General features: G+C 32.3%; 1 protein-coding gene across 1 annotated transcript; it reads left to right on the top strand.

Moving 5' to 3' along the window:
- The first annotated feature begins 5,934 nt into the window (after positions 1–5,934).
- Positions 5,935–11,732, top strand: LOC134722869 (uncharacterized). The gene is made up of 5 exons (XM_063586501.1): positions 5,935–6,027; positions 8,143–8,333; positions 9,533–9,671; positions 10,355–10,459; positions 11,545–11,732. The coding sequence occupies exons 2-5, from the start codon at positions 8,331–8,333 to the stop codon at positions 11,730–11,732; spliced, it is 435 nt and encodes a 144-aa protein (XP_063442571.1). The 5' UTR covers positions 5,935–6,027; positions 8,143–8,330.
- The last annotated feature ends 8,281 nt before the right edge of the window (positions 11,733–20,013 follow it).

The following is a 20,013-nucleotide window of genomic DNA, read 5'->3' as shown; positions in this document are numbered from 1 at the left end:
AAGTTTTGTTTTTACCCGACCATCATTGTCAATTTTTAGATGAAAGTCAACATAAGAGGCTGACCTAACTGTATACCGATGCATCCTTTATCTTTAGTTCGAAGGGATAGATGCGTTCAAAATAGTCACCAAATTTTGAAATATATAGTGAGAGAACATCATTTGTATAGCAGAAAGTAAGCATAAAGGATATCGTGAACATCTTTTCATTCTTCCTTAGAAGTTCCCGTACGAAGTCAGCCTATAAAAAAAATTAATGAACAAGGCGGCAAGAAGAGGACACACTTGGTTCCCGTGCGAATGCCGATATCTTGATGAAAAACACGTCCGTCCTCCAAACGTTACAAATATGTTGTCAATTAAGAATTCAACTTGAGCATATTGAAAATGTTAGTTTCAGACTATTTTTTGTTTTAATCAGAGTGATTCTATACAAGGTAGAAACAAAGAAATACCAACTGATTCAATTTGTCTTTTAGTTTGGAATGGGGAATTCTTGTGTGAAGCGGACACTGGTAAACTATTTCAAAACTTATGGAAGATTAAAGAGTCTTATATTGTATATGGTCTTGCGAATTTTATAGTATCCACATTCTCTTCACGTCACCTCTATAATACACAGTTTCACAGTTTCACAGTTTCACAGTAACGTAAAAGCGGATTGCTGATACAATTGCTGATATTAATTAAAAAAGAGATTTCATGAAGCTCTTGGAAGACACAGCAATAAATCTTTTTTTTTTCATTTGTAAAATAGAGCTTCGCACGTTCTTTAATTATCGTCTTCACTAACATTTTGTTATTTATTGAAAAGAAACAGCAGTTGCAATATAAATTGCCCTATGTTGATAAAAGATGAATATATCAAAGTGAACTACTATACTATCTTAAAGAAATATGAAAATATCCACCCACGACAAATAAATGAAAAATATTTAGATCACTGTATGGCTATTTTTTTATAGTTTTTTTTCATAAAATCATCAAGTTATAAAATCTTTTTCTCAAAACAAAGTCAAAATATACTCACTCCGAGAAAAAAATTAAACGGAAAGTCCATAATCAAAAATCTGAATCAAATAATAAAATAGATCAAACGAATGGACAGCAACTGTCATATTCCTGACTTGGCACATGCCTTTTCAAATGTAGAAAATGGTGGATTGAATCTGATTTTAAAGCGCTAAACCTCTGACTATTACGACAGTCTCATCAAAATCCGTTGTATTTAGACCAATATTCGTTGACAATCCTTTCATTAACCGAATATACGAGAAAACAAAACAAAGAGAATAAAATAGAACGCGTATATTTGAATATAAATGATTCCAAGAAACCCTGCTTAATGTTCAGTGTACATTTATCAGTAAATTTTTCGGTAAACCAATATTGTTTTTTTTAGATGCTTTATCTTGATCTTGAAGAATAACTCTTTTCCAAGTTTTATCAAAATTTACAAATTAATCATGTTAAAACAGTTTAATTTGGTAATATTTTAAGAAAAAAAGTCCTTATATTGAAAATAAGAAAATTTAGTTTACTTGCCGATGAGACAACTGTCAATAAACTACTGAATGTTTTCTTCAACAATGAACAAAACCCATTCTACGTAAGCTATTAAAGGTCCCGAAATAAAAAAAAACCCAATTCAAACAAGCAACCTAGGTTAACGATTTGAATGATGCAGTCGCCTCCTCCTTATTATAAAGCTTGGCTTGTGGTATAAATAAATACGCAGCCACATCTGGCAAAAACGGGGACGTAACAATCGATGCCTCATGTATTTTAGAGTTAGCCACGCTCCATGCACGATTAGAACCCTTAAAACTTCACAACTTATCCTTATACTCTATTGGCAGTCCAAATTTCCTGATCGGTCCCTTTTACAGGATATATTTATTGTTTATTTGTTGTCGTCCTGAACGAGCATAAAAGATTTGCCACTGGAATTTAACAAACCATCACTCATTGAATCTATAATTCCTACCGTTATAAAAAGCATAAACACCAGTTCTGGGTAGAAACCTTTGATTTGTATCACTTACACAGTTGTCACTAATAAGGTATTAGCATTATAACTCGGATATTTTTTTCGGTTTATATATAAGTTAAGAAATAGTTATATAAAGGTATTAACTTTTTTGTGAAAAGCTCTGATTCCATGTCCTGCGTATACCTCATGTCCTCTATGGTTTTGTCAGCTGTGCGACGACATCTATTTTTAAAGATATTAGCAATAATTCTATCAACCGATTTCTAACTCAATCGAATGACCAGCAAAATACCATGGGATCAATAAATAATTATGACAAGGATTATTACGAAATTAGAATATTATAAAAAGTATTTCACCGCTTGTTTAAATATAAACATTGGCACTACTTTGATGCAGGAACTGTAAAATTTATTCTCCATTGCACATCACTGAACACCCACAAAATCGTTATTTTTAAAACCATTTAAAATTCTAAATGTATACCAAAATAGTTTTATTAAAAACTAAATATAATGTTGACGTTTGCCATAAAAAATAAATCTGTACATGAGAAATATATTTTGAGTGAATTTGTCTTTTATTTGGTATTTCCTCTTTTCTGTTGGTATTTCCAACGTTCAGTTACTTCTATGAAACATTTAAAAAACAAATTGTGATTTTTTTTTCTCAGAAAGTTCATTCGGGACATCCCTTACAAAGAAATTATTGATCATGGCAGATCTAGGTATTTTTCTTTTATTTATTCTCAGATTTAGATGAAACATACTCGGGAGAGGGGGATGTCAGTATTTGACATGTAGTATTTGCATTTTATTGTAGAAATTCATTATGTGTCATTGAGATTTTCATCTATATTTTTTCTGTTGCATGGTTGTTATCTTATTTACATGCTCCTATAATATTTTTGCATTAAATTAGTTTATAAGGCATTCGTTGATAAAAATGTTGCCTGTATTTTACTGCCTAATCAATGTTCCTGAAGTTTTACTTCATAATATATGCTGGCTGTGATTTACTGCCTAATCTATGTTCCTGAAGTTTTACTTCATAATCTATGTTGGCTGTGTTTTACTGCCTAATCAATGTTCCTGAAGTTTTACTTCATAATCTATGTTGGCTGTGTTTTACTGCCTAATCAATGTTCCTGGCGTTTTACTGCATAATCTATGTTGGCTGTGTTTTACTGCCAAATCAATGTTCCTGGCGTTTTACTGCATAATCTATGTTGGCTGTGTTTTACTGCCAAATCAATGTTCCTGGCGTTTTACTGCATAATCTATGTTGGCTGTGTTTTACTGCCAAATCAATGTTCCTGGCGTTTTACTGCATAATCTATGTTGGCTGTGTTTTACTGCCTAATCAATGTTCCTGGCGTTTTACTGCATAATCTATGTTGGCTGTGTTTTACTGCCAAATCAATGTTCCTGGCGTTTTACTGCATAATCTATGTTGGCTGTGTTTTACTGCCTAATCAATGTTCCTGGCGTTTTACTGCATAATCTATGTTGGCTGTGTTTTACTGCCTAATCAATGTTCCTGGTGTTTTACTGCATAATCTATGTTGGCTGTGTTTACTGCCAAATCAATGTTCCTGGCGTTTTACTGCATAATCTATGTTGGCTGTTTTTTACTGCCTAATCTATGTTCCTGGTGTTTTACTGCATAATCTATGTTGGCTGTGTTTTACTGCCAAATCAATGTTCCTGGCGTTTTACTGCATAATCTATGTTGGCTGTGTTTTACTGCCAAATCAATGTTCCTGGCGTTTTACTGCATAATCTATGTTGGCTGTGTTTTACTGCCAAATCAATGTTCCTGGTGTTTTACTGCATAATCTATGTTGGCTGTGTTTTACTGCCAAATCAATGTTCCTGGCGTTTTACTGCATAATCTATGTTGGCTGTGTTTTACTGCCTAATCAATGTTCCTGGTGTTTTACTGCATAATCTATGTTGGCTGTGTTTTACTGCCTAATCAATGTTCCTGAAGTTTTACTGCCTAATCTATGTTGGCTGTGTTTTACTGCCTAATCAATGTTCCTGGCGTTTTACTGCATAATCTATGTTGGCTGTGTTTTACTGCCTAATCAATGTTCCTGGTGTTTTACTGCATAATCTATGTTGGCTGTGTTTTACTGCCTAATCAATGTTCCTGAAGTTTTACTGCCTAATCTATGTTGGCTGTGTTTTACTGCCTAATCAATGTTCCTGGCGTTTTACTGCATAATCTATGTTTGCTGTGTTTTACTGCCTAATCTATGTTCCTGGCGTTTTACTGCATAAGCTATGTTTTTGGCAAAACTTTTAGGAATTTTGGTTCTGAATGCTCTTCAACTTCGTACTTTATTTGGCATTTAAAACTTTTTGGATTCGAGCATCACTGATGAGTCCTTAGCAGACGAAACGCGCGTCTGGCGTATATCACCAGCCCAGTAGTCAGCACTTCGGTGTTGACATGAATATCAATTATATGGTCTTTTTTTTTATAAATTTTCTGTTTACAAAACTTTGAATTTTTCGAAAAACTAAGGATTTTCTTACCCCAGGAGTAGATTACCTTAGTCGTATTTGGCACAACTTTTTGGAATTTTGGGTCCTCAATGCTCTTCAACTTTGTATTTATTTGGCTTTTTCAACTATTTTGATCTGAGCGTCACTGATGAGTCTTATGTAGACGAAACGCGCGTCTGGCGTATAAAATTATAATCCTGGTACTTTTGATAACTTTGTATATACTTAATTTAGTCGTGATATCTATGATGTGTTTATTTCCTGTGTTTTACTGCCTAATCTATGCTGCTGGCTTTTTAATATCTAATCTATGTTCCTGGCGTTTTACTGCCTAATCTATGTTCCCGGCGTTTTACCGCCTAATCTATGTTCCCGTTATACTCTGAAATTTTCATGAAATCATTAGATAGGGATATTAACACTTTTGCAGAGGCGTTTTATGGAAATATTCGATGTCGAAAAACAGCTGATTTTTAATACCGGCGTCGTGTTGTAACTTCGTTGCTCCAGATTTTTTTTCAAAATTAAAGAAAACTGCAATAACACCAGTATCGAAATTTTAACTTGTGATTTAATTTGTTTTTCAAGTGGGTGTATCAGTGTATCAACACATGAGTTTGATAAATCAGTTCTATTTATACACAATGTTTACAGTTTTACGGTTCAGATTAGACCGATAGAGATCGTTATGATTAAATATAATGTGAACGCTAAATGGTTTTATTTAGATCGATTCAAATTAGATCGATAAAAAATAATGCTAGCGTGAACGGGGGTCTAAGACCGGGGTATCTTCAGGTAGTATATTTATAATTTTGTTAGTTTTTATATCATTTGTCATTTATACACTTGATGGATAAATTTATCTATAGTCTAGTCTAGCTAGACACATATTAATTTAAGTTTGTTATTTTGTATTGACTATTGTTGAGGACTGTAGGTTAATTACTTGTTGTAAATCATGTTTTGTGTCGTTTGATTGTTAGTTATATTTCATATCTCGTTCTATTCATGTATTACAACATGTTGATTATTTAAAAAAAAAGAATACACACATAGTGGTAACTAAAACATCTTTAAATATTAGCAATGGGATCACCTGTTTTCCACAGTAATCCATTGACGAAACCAGTAAATGATAGTGACGATTATTATAAAAGTATTTAAAAGGAATGTTATAAACTGCGTCGTTAGATCTATGCATTTGAACTTTAGCAGGAACCATTTAATTTATTCTCCGTTGCACATCACAGCATGCTTATCAAAATATTTGTTTTGAAAGTCATAAATGTATATCCAAATAGATTTAAATCTAAATATAACGTTGACGTTTACTGTAAAATGTAGGACTTTTCGTGAAAACATATAAAACAGTTGTTTATACCTTTCTGGTTGGTCCGTCACCGATGGTCAGTTGAAGACTTCAACTTGAAGTATTTAAAGTGTTCTGTTTTGTTTGAATACAACATGTGCTTGTGTGCTCTTGTTAAATAGTTAAGTTTATTTCATTACGATGCATTGGTAAGTTTTCTAATGATTCTTGTTTTCTAAATCTGATCCTTTTGAGTTATCTATTTGTATTTTTAAGCACGTACGGTTTTATTGTCATTTAATTTATTGACTCGTTTCATTTAAAGGGGCACTAGGTACGAGACATGCTTTTGTTTATATTAAGAACAATTATATTGTTCAATCATTAATGAAGGTGAAATTGTGATATAATAATTCGCTTTTAGTAGCCAGTATGCGTCAATTTTGTGAAATAAAGCTAAAACATTGATGATGAATGATCTACTTGCAAGTAAATAATTCAATAGAAGTACATTTTTGAAGATTTGGATAAAATTAATGATTGTGTTTTAAAAACCGTTTGGTAAAACATGTTTATAATAAATCTAAGCCATTAAAGTATAGGAAACATTTAATTTAAAGTATTATACGCAGGCTTTCAAAGAAGATAACATTTTCCCACCTGTATACAGGTTTCAATGAGACTTCACGATGCTCATACCTTTGATCTAAACAATTGAAATAATCTTTTATTTGCAGGCTTATACTGTGGATTCATTATTATTCGTTGGATACAAATTTTCCTGGTTTTCGTGGGTTCAGTTGGACCACGAATTAAAATGTTCAACGAATTACACATTTTCTAAAGGATTTGTATGCAGCGATAACTAAAATTACGAAATCAAATACCCACGAAAATGCAAGTTTTCCTCAATCCACGAAAATTGATACACACGAAAATAAATTTATCCACAGTTTACTCTCTTTTCAAATTTTATGTTCAATTATCAATTGACTAAAGCAATTTATAAACAGGAGATTGTGGCATGCACATGAATATGGTGATGTTCAATAATCCCTCGTATGTTATAAATTCATTCATCATATGTTTAGCTCAAACAAATAAGTTTTTGATTTTAAGAAGATTCGACGGTTTAGTTTCCTCTAGGTGCTTGCAATTTGGTTGTTCATGAAATTTCTACGAATTGATTGAATATACAAATACATAAAACAACTGCCCCCGCAGTATTTAGGAAAAGAGGATGCCTATCTTCCTAATACTTTTTTTGATGATATATTTATTTTCATTTTTTGGTTGTATATCAACATAGATACAACGTACTTAGTGCTTGTTAACCAGATTCATAATAACACCTGCTTATGACTTGAAATTTCTATGAATGAATGTTTTATTAGTGTACTTCGAAGCAAATAACGAAACTCTACTCCAACTATCTTAACACATAATTTCTAAATAATACCTTGACAACTAAGCTGGCTATCTCAAAAGAGGCATTCGAGTATCAGAACAAACGTTTATAGGACTTTCACGTCAAAACATTGAAATTGGGGGAAAAAAGTCAGGTCCGATTCACTTATCTAACGTTTTTGTCATTTTGTTATATTAAAATTTTGTCTTTGGCAATTCATAATTTTTCTATAACAAGATCAAAACTTAAGTGAAAATTATTCAATTTTTACAATTTGAGTTAAAGTATTTTGAAGTTTAAATTTTTATTTTATTTTCTAAAATTTCTCCTTACATAAGTTACATTATTTTTGGAATGTTAATAAAGAAGAATGACATACAACTTGAATATTTCGATTACGTAATTAAGCCGGATAACAAAGAGACATGTAAGCGCTAAATTATTTACTTTGGATTATGTACCTTACATGTAAATTAAGGCTTTTGTTAAACAACCTTTTCCTATTACTCATGTGTGAAATTGTTTATAACACCTGTCACCCATGACTGGATTATTGACCAACCAGTGAAAATAGGTTGTGGTCAAGGGAGCTTTACAAGGTAATTTTTGATTGGTGAAAACAGGAGAAAGTTAAGAAATCAGTGATCATGTGACCACGCCCGCATGGAAACAATTTATGTTTTCAACGGTCACTTTGATTACTGATTTCAATAAATAAACATCTATATTTACTAGAACTTTCTCTTGTTTTACACCAGGTGCTAAAAGTCATCAGACACAGCACAGAAAGTCGGTACAACAATTTTAAGAGTCTTAGGAAAGCAGATTTACAATTTCAGAAAATTTCGTTTGTTCACTATTATGTGGTCTTTTTGGTTTAATTTTATGATAAAATAATATTGGATGTTTATTAAAGGATTCTTTCTGCAGTCATAAGCCTGTGCATTGCAGAAGTAGCATGCTATCCATCTTTTCAATATTCCAAATGGCAACAATGTTGACCATCCATGTCAACCGAATGTGAAATGGCAAGGTGTTGGACATTTGAAAAAAGAAGGTGGTGGTCCAAGAAATCCTTTTGGTTTAGATTTTTCTGCTAACAATATGGTAATATATTTTTTACAGAATAGAAAAAAAAGGGCGTCATTTGTCACACAGAATCATAAAACTTAAATTATAGAATTGTTTAGATTTCAAAACCGTTACGAATACAAAGCTACGAAAGTTTTGATATTTTTTGACAAATTGCGGTTCCGCTACTTACACAAACGGAAACATATTAAATGTTAAAAAAAATGCAATCGTACACAAACCACTTCAAGGAAAAACTAAGGATTGATCATTGTAAACCTTACCCTAAACCAGAAAGAATTTGTGAGATCGGGACACCGTGCCGTTTCTGCTGCACAAGTGACACTTATTACGTTGTACATGACATAGGACAGTTTGGCAAAATGCCATCATTAAAATGAACTCGTTTGTCTGTAAAAGTTTCATTTAAATTTATAAACTACATCATCATTTCCTGACGTACTTTATTTGTTGTATTAAAATTTGCGGTAAACGTGTTGTGACAAAATCAGAGAGGTCGTTTAGCATATGCATAATGATAACAAGGGTCTCATTTAGTTTGATAGGACTATAACGTCAGAAAACATGTTTTTAAAAAGTTCACAATTATAAGTTCTAAAAAACCCTTTATATGTTATATTTGAACATAATAACGAAATATTAACTTCAGCATTTCTCTCCAACTACGTTATTTATTTGGGTCTTTCCACTTCTTTTGATTCGACCGTCACTGGTAATCCTTTTGTTGACGAACGGCGTCTCCGGTCTAAATACAAAATACCAACTCTAGTATCTATGACCAATCTATCTAGAACAAACAATATGGAATTTTATGCGAATAAAATAAACGTGAGAGGTTAAGCTAGCTATGCAAAATTCAGGTATTATCCACAATTTCCTTCTTAAGGAATTGCATGTTTAAGTCAGAAATAAGACAGTTGTTTCCCCTTTGTTTGATGTGTCTGAGCCTTTGTTTTTGCCATTAAATTGAACGTTCCGTTTTGAATTATCATTGGAATTTCGGCATTTTTGTTGTTATACTTTTTATTAATATCAATGCACAAAGATAATAATTTTGACATACATAATTCTTAGATCCTTTCATAAAAAAAAAAAAATTGGATTTCCATGACCAGGCAAAAAATAATAACCTGAATGCATTCTCTTTTGAACTTGATATCTTATTGGAAAAGGTCTCTGTAAAAATAAAATATAAAGTGATTTAATCAATTTAGGTATGGGACACAACTCTGTGTCAAATGGATTCAGATGGGGATGGAATGACGAATGGCTATGAATTAGGAGACCCAAATTGTGTTTGGGTAGCAGAACAAGGAATTACACCGGAGAGGGTCATAGACATCACTCACCCCGGTAAATATTGAACAAATAGCATCTGTAACGAAACATTACTTTTAGTACAGTGAAATTAATAACTTCTTGATCGGTGTTTAGTTTAAAATTGTTCTCACTCTCGATTATGGAACACCATAAAATATGTTTTAATATCTTACGGAATTGTTGTTTTTAATTATCGAGAAGAAAGAAATATTGCAAACACGGTTATGACGGTAACTACTTTTGACGAAGTAGAATCCCAACTGGGTTGTGTTAGTTTCCTTACTTATTTAATGGAAAATGCCGATTGTAATGTTGCAAATGGCTATGGATGGAAATTAAGCTATGCCAATTCAAGCAAAGGTGGGGTTATCAAAATTTATCAGATCGTTTTAAAACTTTAAATAGATATAGGAAGATGTGTTATGAGTAAAAGTTAACCAAAGCCAAGGAACGGTTTTCAAGTCGGAACCTTGTCATATATATCTATATATTGAATTAGATTAATATCAGAATAGTTACATATAAAGTGGATTGCCGCGGAGTCGGCAGTATTGACAGGATCATTTATAATCATGATCCAGCTTATTGGTATAGTAACACAATTTATTTACATTTGAAGTCCTGTATGTATCAAACTATGGCTGTTGCAGAATTTTGAAATGCGTCGTTTCTTTTGTTTACAGCTGTAGTAATCATTTGGGTTTTATTTGTTTTAGGAATCTGTGATCCTTTTAATGCTCCACAATGCTATCAAGCGAACAATAACTTCACAATATCATGTACACCAACTCAATTTAACTGTCCTGCAACTCAAGATACTGGTGAGTAAATATCTTACAACAGATACAATTTCTTAAATCATTCAAACTAATTTATGATAATGTCAACTCACCATGGAAAAATAAAATGGCTGGCTGCTTGAACCTTTATACTCAAAATTGCGGTATATTATTAGGTCAACTAAATACACTTGTTTGAAACTATAGTTTCGTTATTGTAGCATCTGATTTTTAGTTATATGTTGGTTTTTTAAATTCTTATTTCTAATAAATTAGAAAATACACATAATGACAAACTAAAAACGCATAACAATTCCACACAAATGCTGATATAGGTGTATATTCTGACAAAACCAAAAAACCATAAAATAAACAATACTAATTTTACATCATTAGATGTGCATTTCGACAATAACAATGTCTTTTCAGTGCTGCGCGTAGGCAATTTTTTTTGAAAGTCCAAACCCTACTACACACGTTAAAAATCTGATTATATCGATAGGGACAAAAAGTAAAGCTGAACCGTAATCGAAACTCGGGTAAAGAATCAGAGCTTTGTACGAGAGAAAGAACAGAAAATATTTAAATTGAACAAAATCAGTGTGTTCATCCCAATACCGAAGTCAATGACATGACACATATAATCTAGGATGGTCAAACATTGTCTTAAAACATATGACATTTGAACGAAGCTTGTTGAAACAGGTATTTCGTTTTTTTGTGCTAATGAAATTAAAGTTTTGAGACAACGTATGCTGTATTTCTTGTAACTGTTGCAAAGAAAAATTCTAGATCGAAATAAACAGTTTTGAATTTTGAACGGTCAATTTAACAATTTTGCTAACCTGCATTGTCCTACGATGTCTTGAATAAAACTCTACGGAAAATACATTGTCAATATTGAAAACAAGGTTTTATACGATTAGTGTTTAAATAAAGAAAGCAATATAATAGCCCAGGAAATTGAGGTATTAGGTCACATGTGATCACTTCTGTCGTTCAACATCGTAACCATACGGAAAAAGTTGCATTTTTATGTATTTATCAGTTGCGAAAAGCGGTGTTATATTTTTTTTATACGTTTTTTTATAAATACTATTGATTTCCTATTTTATCTATTTTTGCAGGTGTTATCAGTTACACTTACTCTCTCCCTCCGACACCAGTACCGGTTAAGGAAACAACATATATGTGCATGGTATTTGATTTCCCACAAGGGCAAGACATTCACCAGATTGCCTATGAACCAGCTATAGATAACGCAAATGTGATGCACCATATGACGATCATGGGGTGTATGCCTGGGCGTATGTAGTTCATTCTTATATGTAAAGATATGAGACCTAGTACCAGTCATTATCTTGTGGTTGAGTGTGTTTTTTATTTTACATTGAGTGACATTATGCTTTACGGTCTGTGAACCGTCCGTGCGTTTGTCCCGCTTCAGGTTTTGGTCTATGTAGTTTTTGGTGAACTTAAACTAAGTCCACATGTCCCTTATGACATGTTCCTTCTCATTTAAATGCAAACCTAGAGTTTTTATAACAACTTGACGGTCCACAGAACATATAAAATGGTAGTGCTAGTTGGAAATATTCTTGTTTTCACATGAAAATGATCCAAAAAGTTACCAATGATAGTTCATATATTCGGGAAGTCTCCAAAGTACCGATTTAACTTCATTTTTTTGCTTAAAATTAACGACACAAGGGACGATTTTTCATTCCCTCTTATTAATTTTCCATTTTTAGATGGTGATGTCGCTTTGGCACCATCTGACGGTGTATATATTTCATAGCTCGTTCGCTATGCCCGTGTCTATTGTGACGTTTGTGATTTTAACGAACATAATCTATGTATGTATTATTGGTAAATTATTAAACCAGGGATTTCGTTACCATAAATTACTTAAAACCTTTACTAAAATTTTCCATAGATATAAAGATTTGGTTTTGAAGTTTGGTTGTACCTGTAGAAAACTTATTTCAAACGGGATAGCACATCCTCATTTTTACTGAAATGGTGTTAACCGTGCTCTGGAATTTAGAAATGATCCTGGTAAACTTATCGTTCCTTTAAATAAACTAATTCTAAAAGGTTACCAATTCAATATGTAACAAGATCATTGAATATTGTTTTTATTTGTATAAATATTTATTTTGTTATCAGTTAATTGAAAGCAAACTAAATATTACTAGTGTTATATACATATATACATTTCCATGGATCTACAATCTGTCGATACATATATATTGGCATTGAACAAGGTAATGTTTTTCTCTGACTGTTATGACGTCTTTACACTAAATCTATTGGATGTTGGATGTGAACGGATTAATAATTTAGTATTAGAAGCATGCTTTGTTTTATTAGTTGTTAGTCGCATAGAACTAGTTGTCAATTAACTGCGAGTACTCTCAGATCTGTACCTAGTGTCTTTTATTGTTGTTGGGATGTACAAGTGGGTCAAGATGCGCATTAGGTTCTCCATATGCGGTAATGGTAAGGTTATCTTCTGTTGCTCAGTCCATATCGTTAACTTGGATATGTATTGAAGTTAATTATTCCGTGAATTATCAAACCCGAGTATCCTTTTGTGATGCAGCTCCTCGTGGTAACAAATCCTATTTTTAACACAATTAGTGTTAATTTAATACTTTGAACATATTTAATAGTTTCTAATATTTATTCTGTGTTCCCCTACTTTCGAAATTTACACAAATGGTTAAGCTCAGTCACTTGTTTATCATAAAAATGTGTCAAATATCACTACACAGAGATTTTTTGTTTACACGTGACTTTTGAGTTCTTATTTCAAGGCGCATTAGGGATATTGTCCCAAGTACCCGTCCACGTCCACTTGTAGTTTTGTCCATCTGATGAGTTAAGCCTTTTTCAAATGATTTTTATAGTTCGTTCTTATGTTATGTTATGTTATTTTCACTGTCCCAGGTTAAGTGGAGGGTTGGGATCCCGCTAACATGTTTAACACCGCCACATTTTGTATGTATGTGCCTGTACCAAGTGAGGAGCCTGTAATTCAGTGGTTGTCGTTTGTTTATGTGTTACATATTTATTTTTCGTTCATTTTTATACATAAATAAGGCCGTTAGGTCACTCGTTTGAATTGTTTTACATTGTCATTTCGGAGCCTTTTATAGCTGACTATGCGGTATGGGCCTTTCTCAATGTGGAAGGCCGTTCGGTGACCTATAGTTGTAATTTCTGTGTCATTTTGGTTCCTGTGGAGAGATGTCTCATTGGCGTCATACCACATCTTCTTTTTTTATATATACTTATTCAAATTAGATCGATACTTTTAGCATAAGGTGATTAAAAAACAGTAAATGATATAAAATGATATAGACAGACGATCCTTCTTATCTTTTTTTTTTTTTTTTTTATCAATTCTCTCTTATTCACAAACATGAATCAGGAAATGATTAATTTATTAATAATTTTACAGAAATATCGTACGGAAAATCTTAATTAAGGTAGCACAATACAAAGATTTTTCATCCCCAATCAGACATCTTGAAACTGATGTAATTCCACTCATTTTTCTTTAAATTTTATAAATGAGTTACCAAAAGAAAGAAGAAGGATTAATCTTTCAAATTGTGATAATTTCATTATGACATAATTATTACATAATAAATTGTTATGTAATTAGTTGCCATATTGTGATGTCCATACTTGAATGAATTTAGCTTCTTTTTTATTCAGAGAATCCCAAAATATTTTATAGATTCTTGCACAACACAGTTTGACCTCCAAAAACGTGTCTCAGATTTTTCCTATTGTATTTCATTCTCTCATAAATCTACAATGAAATTTGCAACATCAATTTATAAGAGACCACTAAATTCAATTGGGTATAAAATTTGTTCTATTGATGTTTTTGGAAATCTGAGACACAGTTTTGGAGGTCAAGCTGTGTTGTACAAAAATCTATCAAATATTTTGGGATGCTATGAAGAACAAAGACGCTAAATTCATTCAAGTGTGGACATCACAATATAGCAACTAATTACATAATAATTAATTATGTAATAATTATGTCAAAATGAAATTATCACAATTTGAAAGATTAATCTTTCTTCTTTCTTTTGGTACCTCATTTATAATATATAAAGAAGGATTAAATGAATTACATCAGTTTAAAGTTGTCTGATTGTGAGTGAGCAAATCTTTGTATTGTGCTACCTTAATTCACATTTTTTTTCACATAACTAGTGTGAATTTGGCAGATTGAACTTCTCGCGTCTATTTTACCTGTGCTCATAATGGTAAACTTTTGAGTTGAACTGAACAGTGAATCAACAACATACCACACTTTTATGCTAGTTCTCAATTTTGACAAATTCTTACACTGAAAGAGTTGTAACAAGTTAAAATCAATGATATCTGTTTTGGAAAGTTCAATGATGACTTCAAATAATGTAGCATCACAACCGAAAGACGCATTCCATAAATAAAACATACATTCATGAACGGTGTATGTATAGAAATAAATGCTGCAACCCTGGGCACATAAGTACAGGGGGATATCCCTTAACTACAGAATTGTACAAGCAAAAAAAAAGATCGATTGTTTTACTCTGCAATCAAGTGCTTTGATATATTTTATTACGTTATTGTTGGCAGCTTTAGGTTTTAGCTCTAAGTTATAACCGGGGGGATATATTTTGTTTAAGAAATTTGGATAATAAAGGTTGAGAAAGAAGTTCAATAATTCACTAATTACATAAGGTTTTCAATATAAAAAAGAAGATGTGGTATGATTGCCAATGAAACAACTATCCATAAAAGACCAAAATGACACAAACATTAACAACTATAGGTCACCGTACGGCCTTCAACAATGAGCAAAGCCCATACCGCATAGTAAGCTATAAAAGGCCCCGATAAGACAATGTAAAACAATTCAAACGAGAAAACTAACAGCCTTATTTATGTAAAAAAATGAACGAAAAACAAATTTGTAACACATAAACAAACGACAACCACTGAATTACAGGCTTTCAATACCATTTTTATACCTGATACCACCCACATTTTTGTTGGGGTTCGTGTTGCTCAGTCTTTAGTTATATATGTTGTTTTTGTGTACTATTGTTTGTCTGTTTGTCTTTTTTGTTGTAGACATGGCGTTGTCAGTTTATTTTTGATTGATGAGTTTAAATGTCCCACTAGCATCTATCGCCCCTCTTTTATAAGTTTTACAATGTCGTCATATTTCTCATTTTTTCGAATTGCAGCATTCCTTTACTTGTCTTCCAAATATATTCAGGTTTGTTTCCAATGATAATTTTCAAACCCTCACAACTATAAAAACATTAAATCTACACTGAAACATAACACATTCTGCATACTAGTAGAAGGGCGGGGTTTACAGGTGGTTTAAGAGGTCGAGTTACTGTATTGATAGCCTGTAAATACAGATGATTGTGAGTTCGAAACCCAAACTGACGAGGTGCTCTCGAATTCAATGTTACTTGGCTATAATTCGGGATAACTACACATGATCGGGGTTCCTCGCCGGGCATTACAGCTTCCTCTACCAAAACATTAGACCGTCACGAACTAGAAGTGGCGGTAAAAACAAATCAATCAATCGTCATAAAGTGTGATGATATTATATTAGCTTTTCCGAAATCGTAAGGTTGCCCTTTCTACCAGTTTACTTGATTTAAATACATTTTTTTAACTTGTTTAGAAAGCAATTGTTATGAAAACCTGTCAATTAATTATCTTAAGTTCTGTTTGCGATACAGGGTTAAAACGAGAACATAAATTGAAATTTCATTATGATGAGGTAGATTTGTTAACAGGTCGAATGACGTATGATTTACGATGCATGTTCACATAAAATGAACTTCAAATACAGGGGTATGCTACATACTCAACGTCAGCCTGAAATGAATCATGAAGAAATACCACAAAAAAAGTAACTATGTGTAAATACATCATATCGATACGATTTGCAGGTGTCTTAACTTATATGCGGTATGTTTCGCTATCTAAGATTATGAAACCCAGTGTTGTCGTCTGATTTGTAATGTTACCTGTAATATATGAAATTATTAAGTCTGATACAAAACGAAGGTTGCATGATGATAATCCCAATGTTAATTTAACAAACAAAATAGCAGCACATGTGTCAGCGATTGTGTTACTTTTTAAAGGTGATAATCAAAAGCTCAATAAAAGTTCAATTGCCGTGAATTCCATACAAAAAAAGAGTTGAAGGTTCACGTTTTGGGCAAATTTAAATAGCATCATTTTTGTTGGAATATAAAATTACGCTAGTCATAAATAAACTCATCATAGATACCAGGACTTAATTTAGTATATACGCCAGACGCACGTTTCGTCTACAAAAGACTCATCAGTGACGCTCGAATCACTAAAAGTTAAAAAGGCCAAATAAAGTACGAGGTTGAAGAGCATTGAGGACTAAATTCCTAAAAGTTTTGCCAAATACAGCTAAGGTAATCTATGGCTGAGGTAGAAAAGCCTTAGTATTTCAAAAAATTCAAAAAATTGTAAACAGTAAATTTATAAATATAACCATATCAATGACAATTCATGTCAGCAAAACAAGTGCTGACTACTGGGCTTGTGATACCCTCGTGGAAATAAATCTCCACCAGCAGTGGCATCGACCCAGTGGTTGTAAATAAACTCATCGTAGATACCAGGACTAAATTTAGTATATTAAGTTTGTTTACTAATCCTTTCAATTGAAAATGCGACATTTCCAGAATCACAACTCTTTCTAAATGTAAATTTGTATTTTACAAAACCATTAAACCAATGTTATCTTGATTTTAAGCAATACAAAACTTAATTATATGTATGCCGTGCAAATCTGATAGTACTTCTGATTAAACGTTTGATTATTCATTCAACTATTCAGTTAACTTCAGAAGTGATATACGAGGGACTTGTATTATCTCTTTTGTCTTTTGTAACATTGGCGTTGTCCATTTATGTTCGACTAATTAGTTTGAAAGTCCCTTTGGTACTTTTCGCCTTTTCTTTATACACAATCGATCATTTCTTATGTATTTTGAAAAGTGTGATGGAACATATGCTGTTTTGTGAATTTTTGATTACGTATAAAGATTCTTTTAAAAATGTTAACTTGATATGAAGCGGAAGAAAATGTATTTTCGCAAAGCAAGAGCATAGATTACTTGAATTGTTTGGCTGCAAAATGTGACCTTGAACATGTTAAAAAAGACGAAACGTATTGATTAAATACTAAGCAGGACATTTTCATATCACATTAACATGTAATCATCCACCTGTGTTAAATTAAGAAAAAGGTGCAAAAGATACCAGAGGGACATTCAAGCTCAGAGATCGAAAGCAAACTGACAATGCAATGGCTAATCAACAAAAAGACAAACAGACAAATGATAGCACACACGCCACAACATAGGAAACTAAAGACTGAGCAACACGAACCCCATCAAAAACTGGAGGTGATCTCAGGTGCTCGGGAAGGGTAAGCAGATCCTTCTGCAAATGTGGCACCCATCGTGTTTCTCATATTATTACAAAGTCAATAAATAGTCTTATTCGGTAGATCATATTCGTGAAAAGGGAACGGGGTTGTAGCAACGACATACGGAACATATCCTATACCATGTATGAAACTGATATTCCGTAACGATCAACCAACTGGTGATGGCATCTGCACAACTATTGATTAACCAGTCGATTTTTCAATGTTCTATTTCTTTTTTAATTTTGTGCCGATTTGTATTATTCCTTAGCTTACCCATTCCGTATTTCTTGATTCATATCCGTCTAAGATAATACTAAGCTCCTTGTTGAAATCGTAATGATTTTATAAATATAAACATACATGTACCTCGAATATTATCTTTGTTTCAGTTATAAATTACATGCAAAATTAAAATAACAAATCAAAAGCGTGTAACTTAAAAAAAAGGTCTAACGTTGACAACATGGTAAGTTTTATTTGACAGAATTTACTGCTTATTTTTGATGGACGTAACGTAACATCTGTGAAGCCTGTATGCCGTTATGCGATCCTATTGATAGTTTTAACGTATCCTAACTGCACTAAAAGTGTTATAAACATCGAAAAGACTCGATGCTTGATTGGTCATTTGTACCCAAATCCTGTCCCCTACTACTAGTTGAATGTTGATTGTTTGGGAAGCCATATCATATTCTTTATTAGTGAATAACCACACCAAAATAGCTCCATTCTTCCGTAGAGTAGTGTGAGCGGTAACAGAGCCTGACATCATGGTAACCGATACCGAGTAAACACCGCCCAATCCAGGAAGAACAGTAAAAATACCACTACTGTAACCACGATTGTCTAAAAGCTTAATCGGATATCCGATAAGACCATCGTTCTGATATAATTGAACACCTCCAGGTAATGTCGCTGTGAATGCTGTAAACAGATTTTCAACGATTCAAAAATTAATTTAATGTATAATATACACATAAACACAAGCATACACACCGATTCGCAGAATACATATGCATTACTTAATCTCCATTAAATTTATACTGCAGTTAGTTGTCTGTTGTACATGCTGTAATTTTCAATGGTCACTGTTAAGATCTGAGAATACTCACATTATGTATTCTATTCGTACAAATGCCTATTTTGTATTTGAAATACCAAAGACATATTTTAATGACCCAGTTTTTACTGCAGTAAAATGTAGGGTACAAAAAAGTTCATTACCTACAACTGTCAAATTTAAGGGATGTTTAACAACCTTTTTTCGTATGAACCGGTTGTAATATACTATGATTTGGTGGTATTACACCTATGAAGAAAGTGCAATTGTATAAATATTTCAAATTTATTTTGTCAGAATATTGTTCAACATATTTTTTTTAGGGTTCCGTCGAACCCAGTGTTTCGCATACTTTATGTACTTTTTACTAACAAATGTTTTAAAAACTTTAACTGCAGACTGCATATAATGTTGACGGGAAGAAAAACTTAGTCCATTTATAAGTGATATATAGAAAAAGAGGAAATTAGTTTTAAAAATTTCCTTTTAGACACTAGCTTCTGCTCATAAAATAAGCTTCTTTCCAAGTTTGGTAAACGTAAAAAGTAAATCAAACTTTTAAAATTGAACCACAGAGTGAATGTAATGTTAACTGGCAAAAAAAACTAGGTCCATTTATAAGTAAAATACTGAAATTTTTTTTTTTTACCCAATTTCCTTCTCGACACTATCTTTTGATCATAAACAAGCCTCCGTTCAAGATTGGTAAAAATCCAGGATACTTTAAGAAAGTTAATCATTTGTTTTTTTTTTAATTTAAGCACAAAGGGAATGTAATGTTAATTGGCAGAAAAACTAAGTCAATTTATAAGTAAAATACGGAAAAACAGAATGTTTGTCCCTTTTCTCTTAGTTATGGTCTATTGACCTTGTGACTTTAGCATAGTTTACATTTTAAAGTTTGTGATTATAATATTATATGTATCAATTAAAGGCGATCCACATATAATTAGTCAGCGATGTTCGGTTTGTAGTTGAATTTAACATTAATGGCTCTTCTTTTTCCATAAACATTAT

Source organism: Mytilus trossulus, chromosome 6 (genome assembly GCF_036588685.1).
Source record: "Mytilus trossulus isolate FHL-02 chromosome 6, PNRI_Mtr1.1.1.hap1, whole genome shotgun sequence".
Taxonomy (NCBI): Eukaryota; Metazoa; Mollusca; class Bivalvia; order Mytilida; family Mytilidae; genus Mytilus; species Mytilus trossulus.
This window is presented reverse-complemented; position numbering and strand designations above follow the sequence as displayed.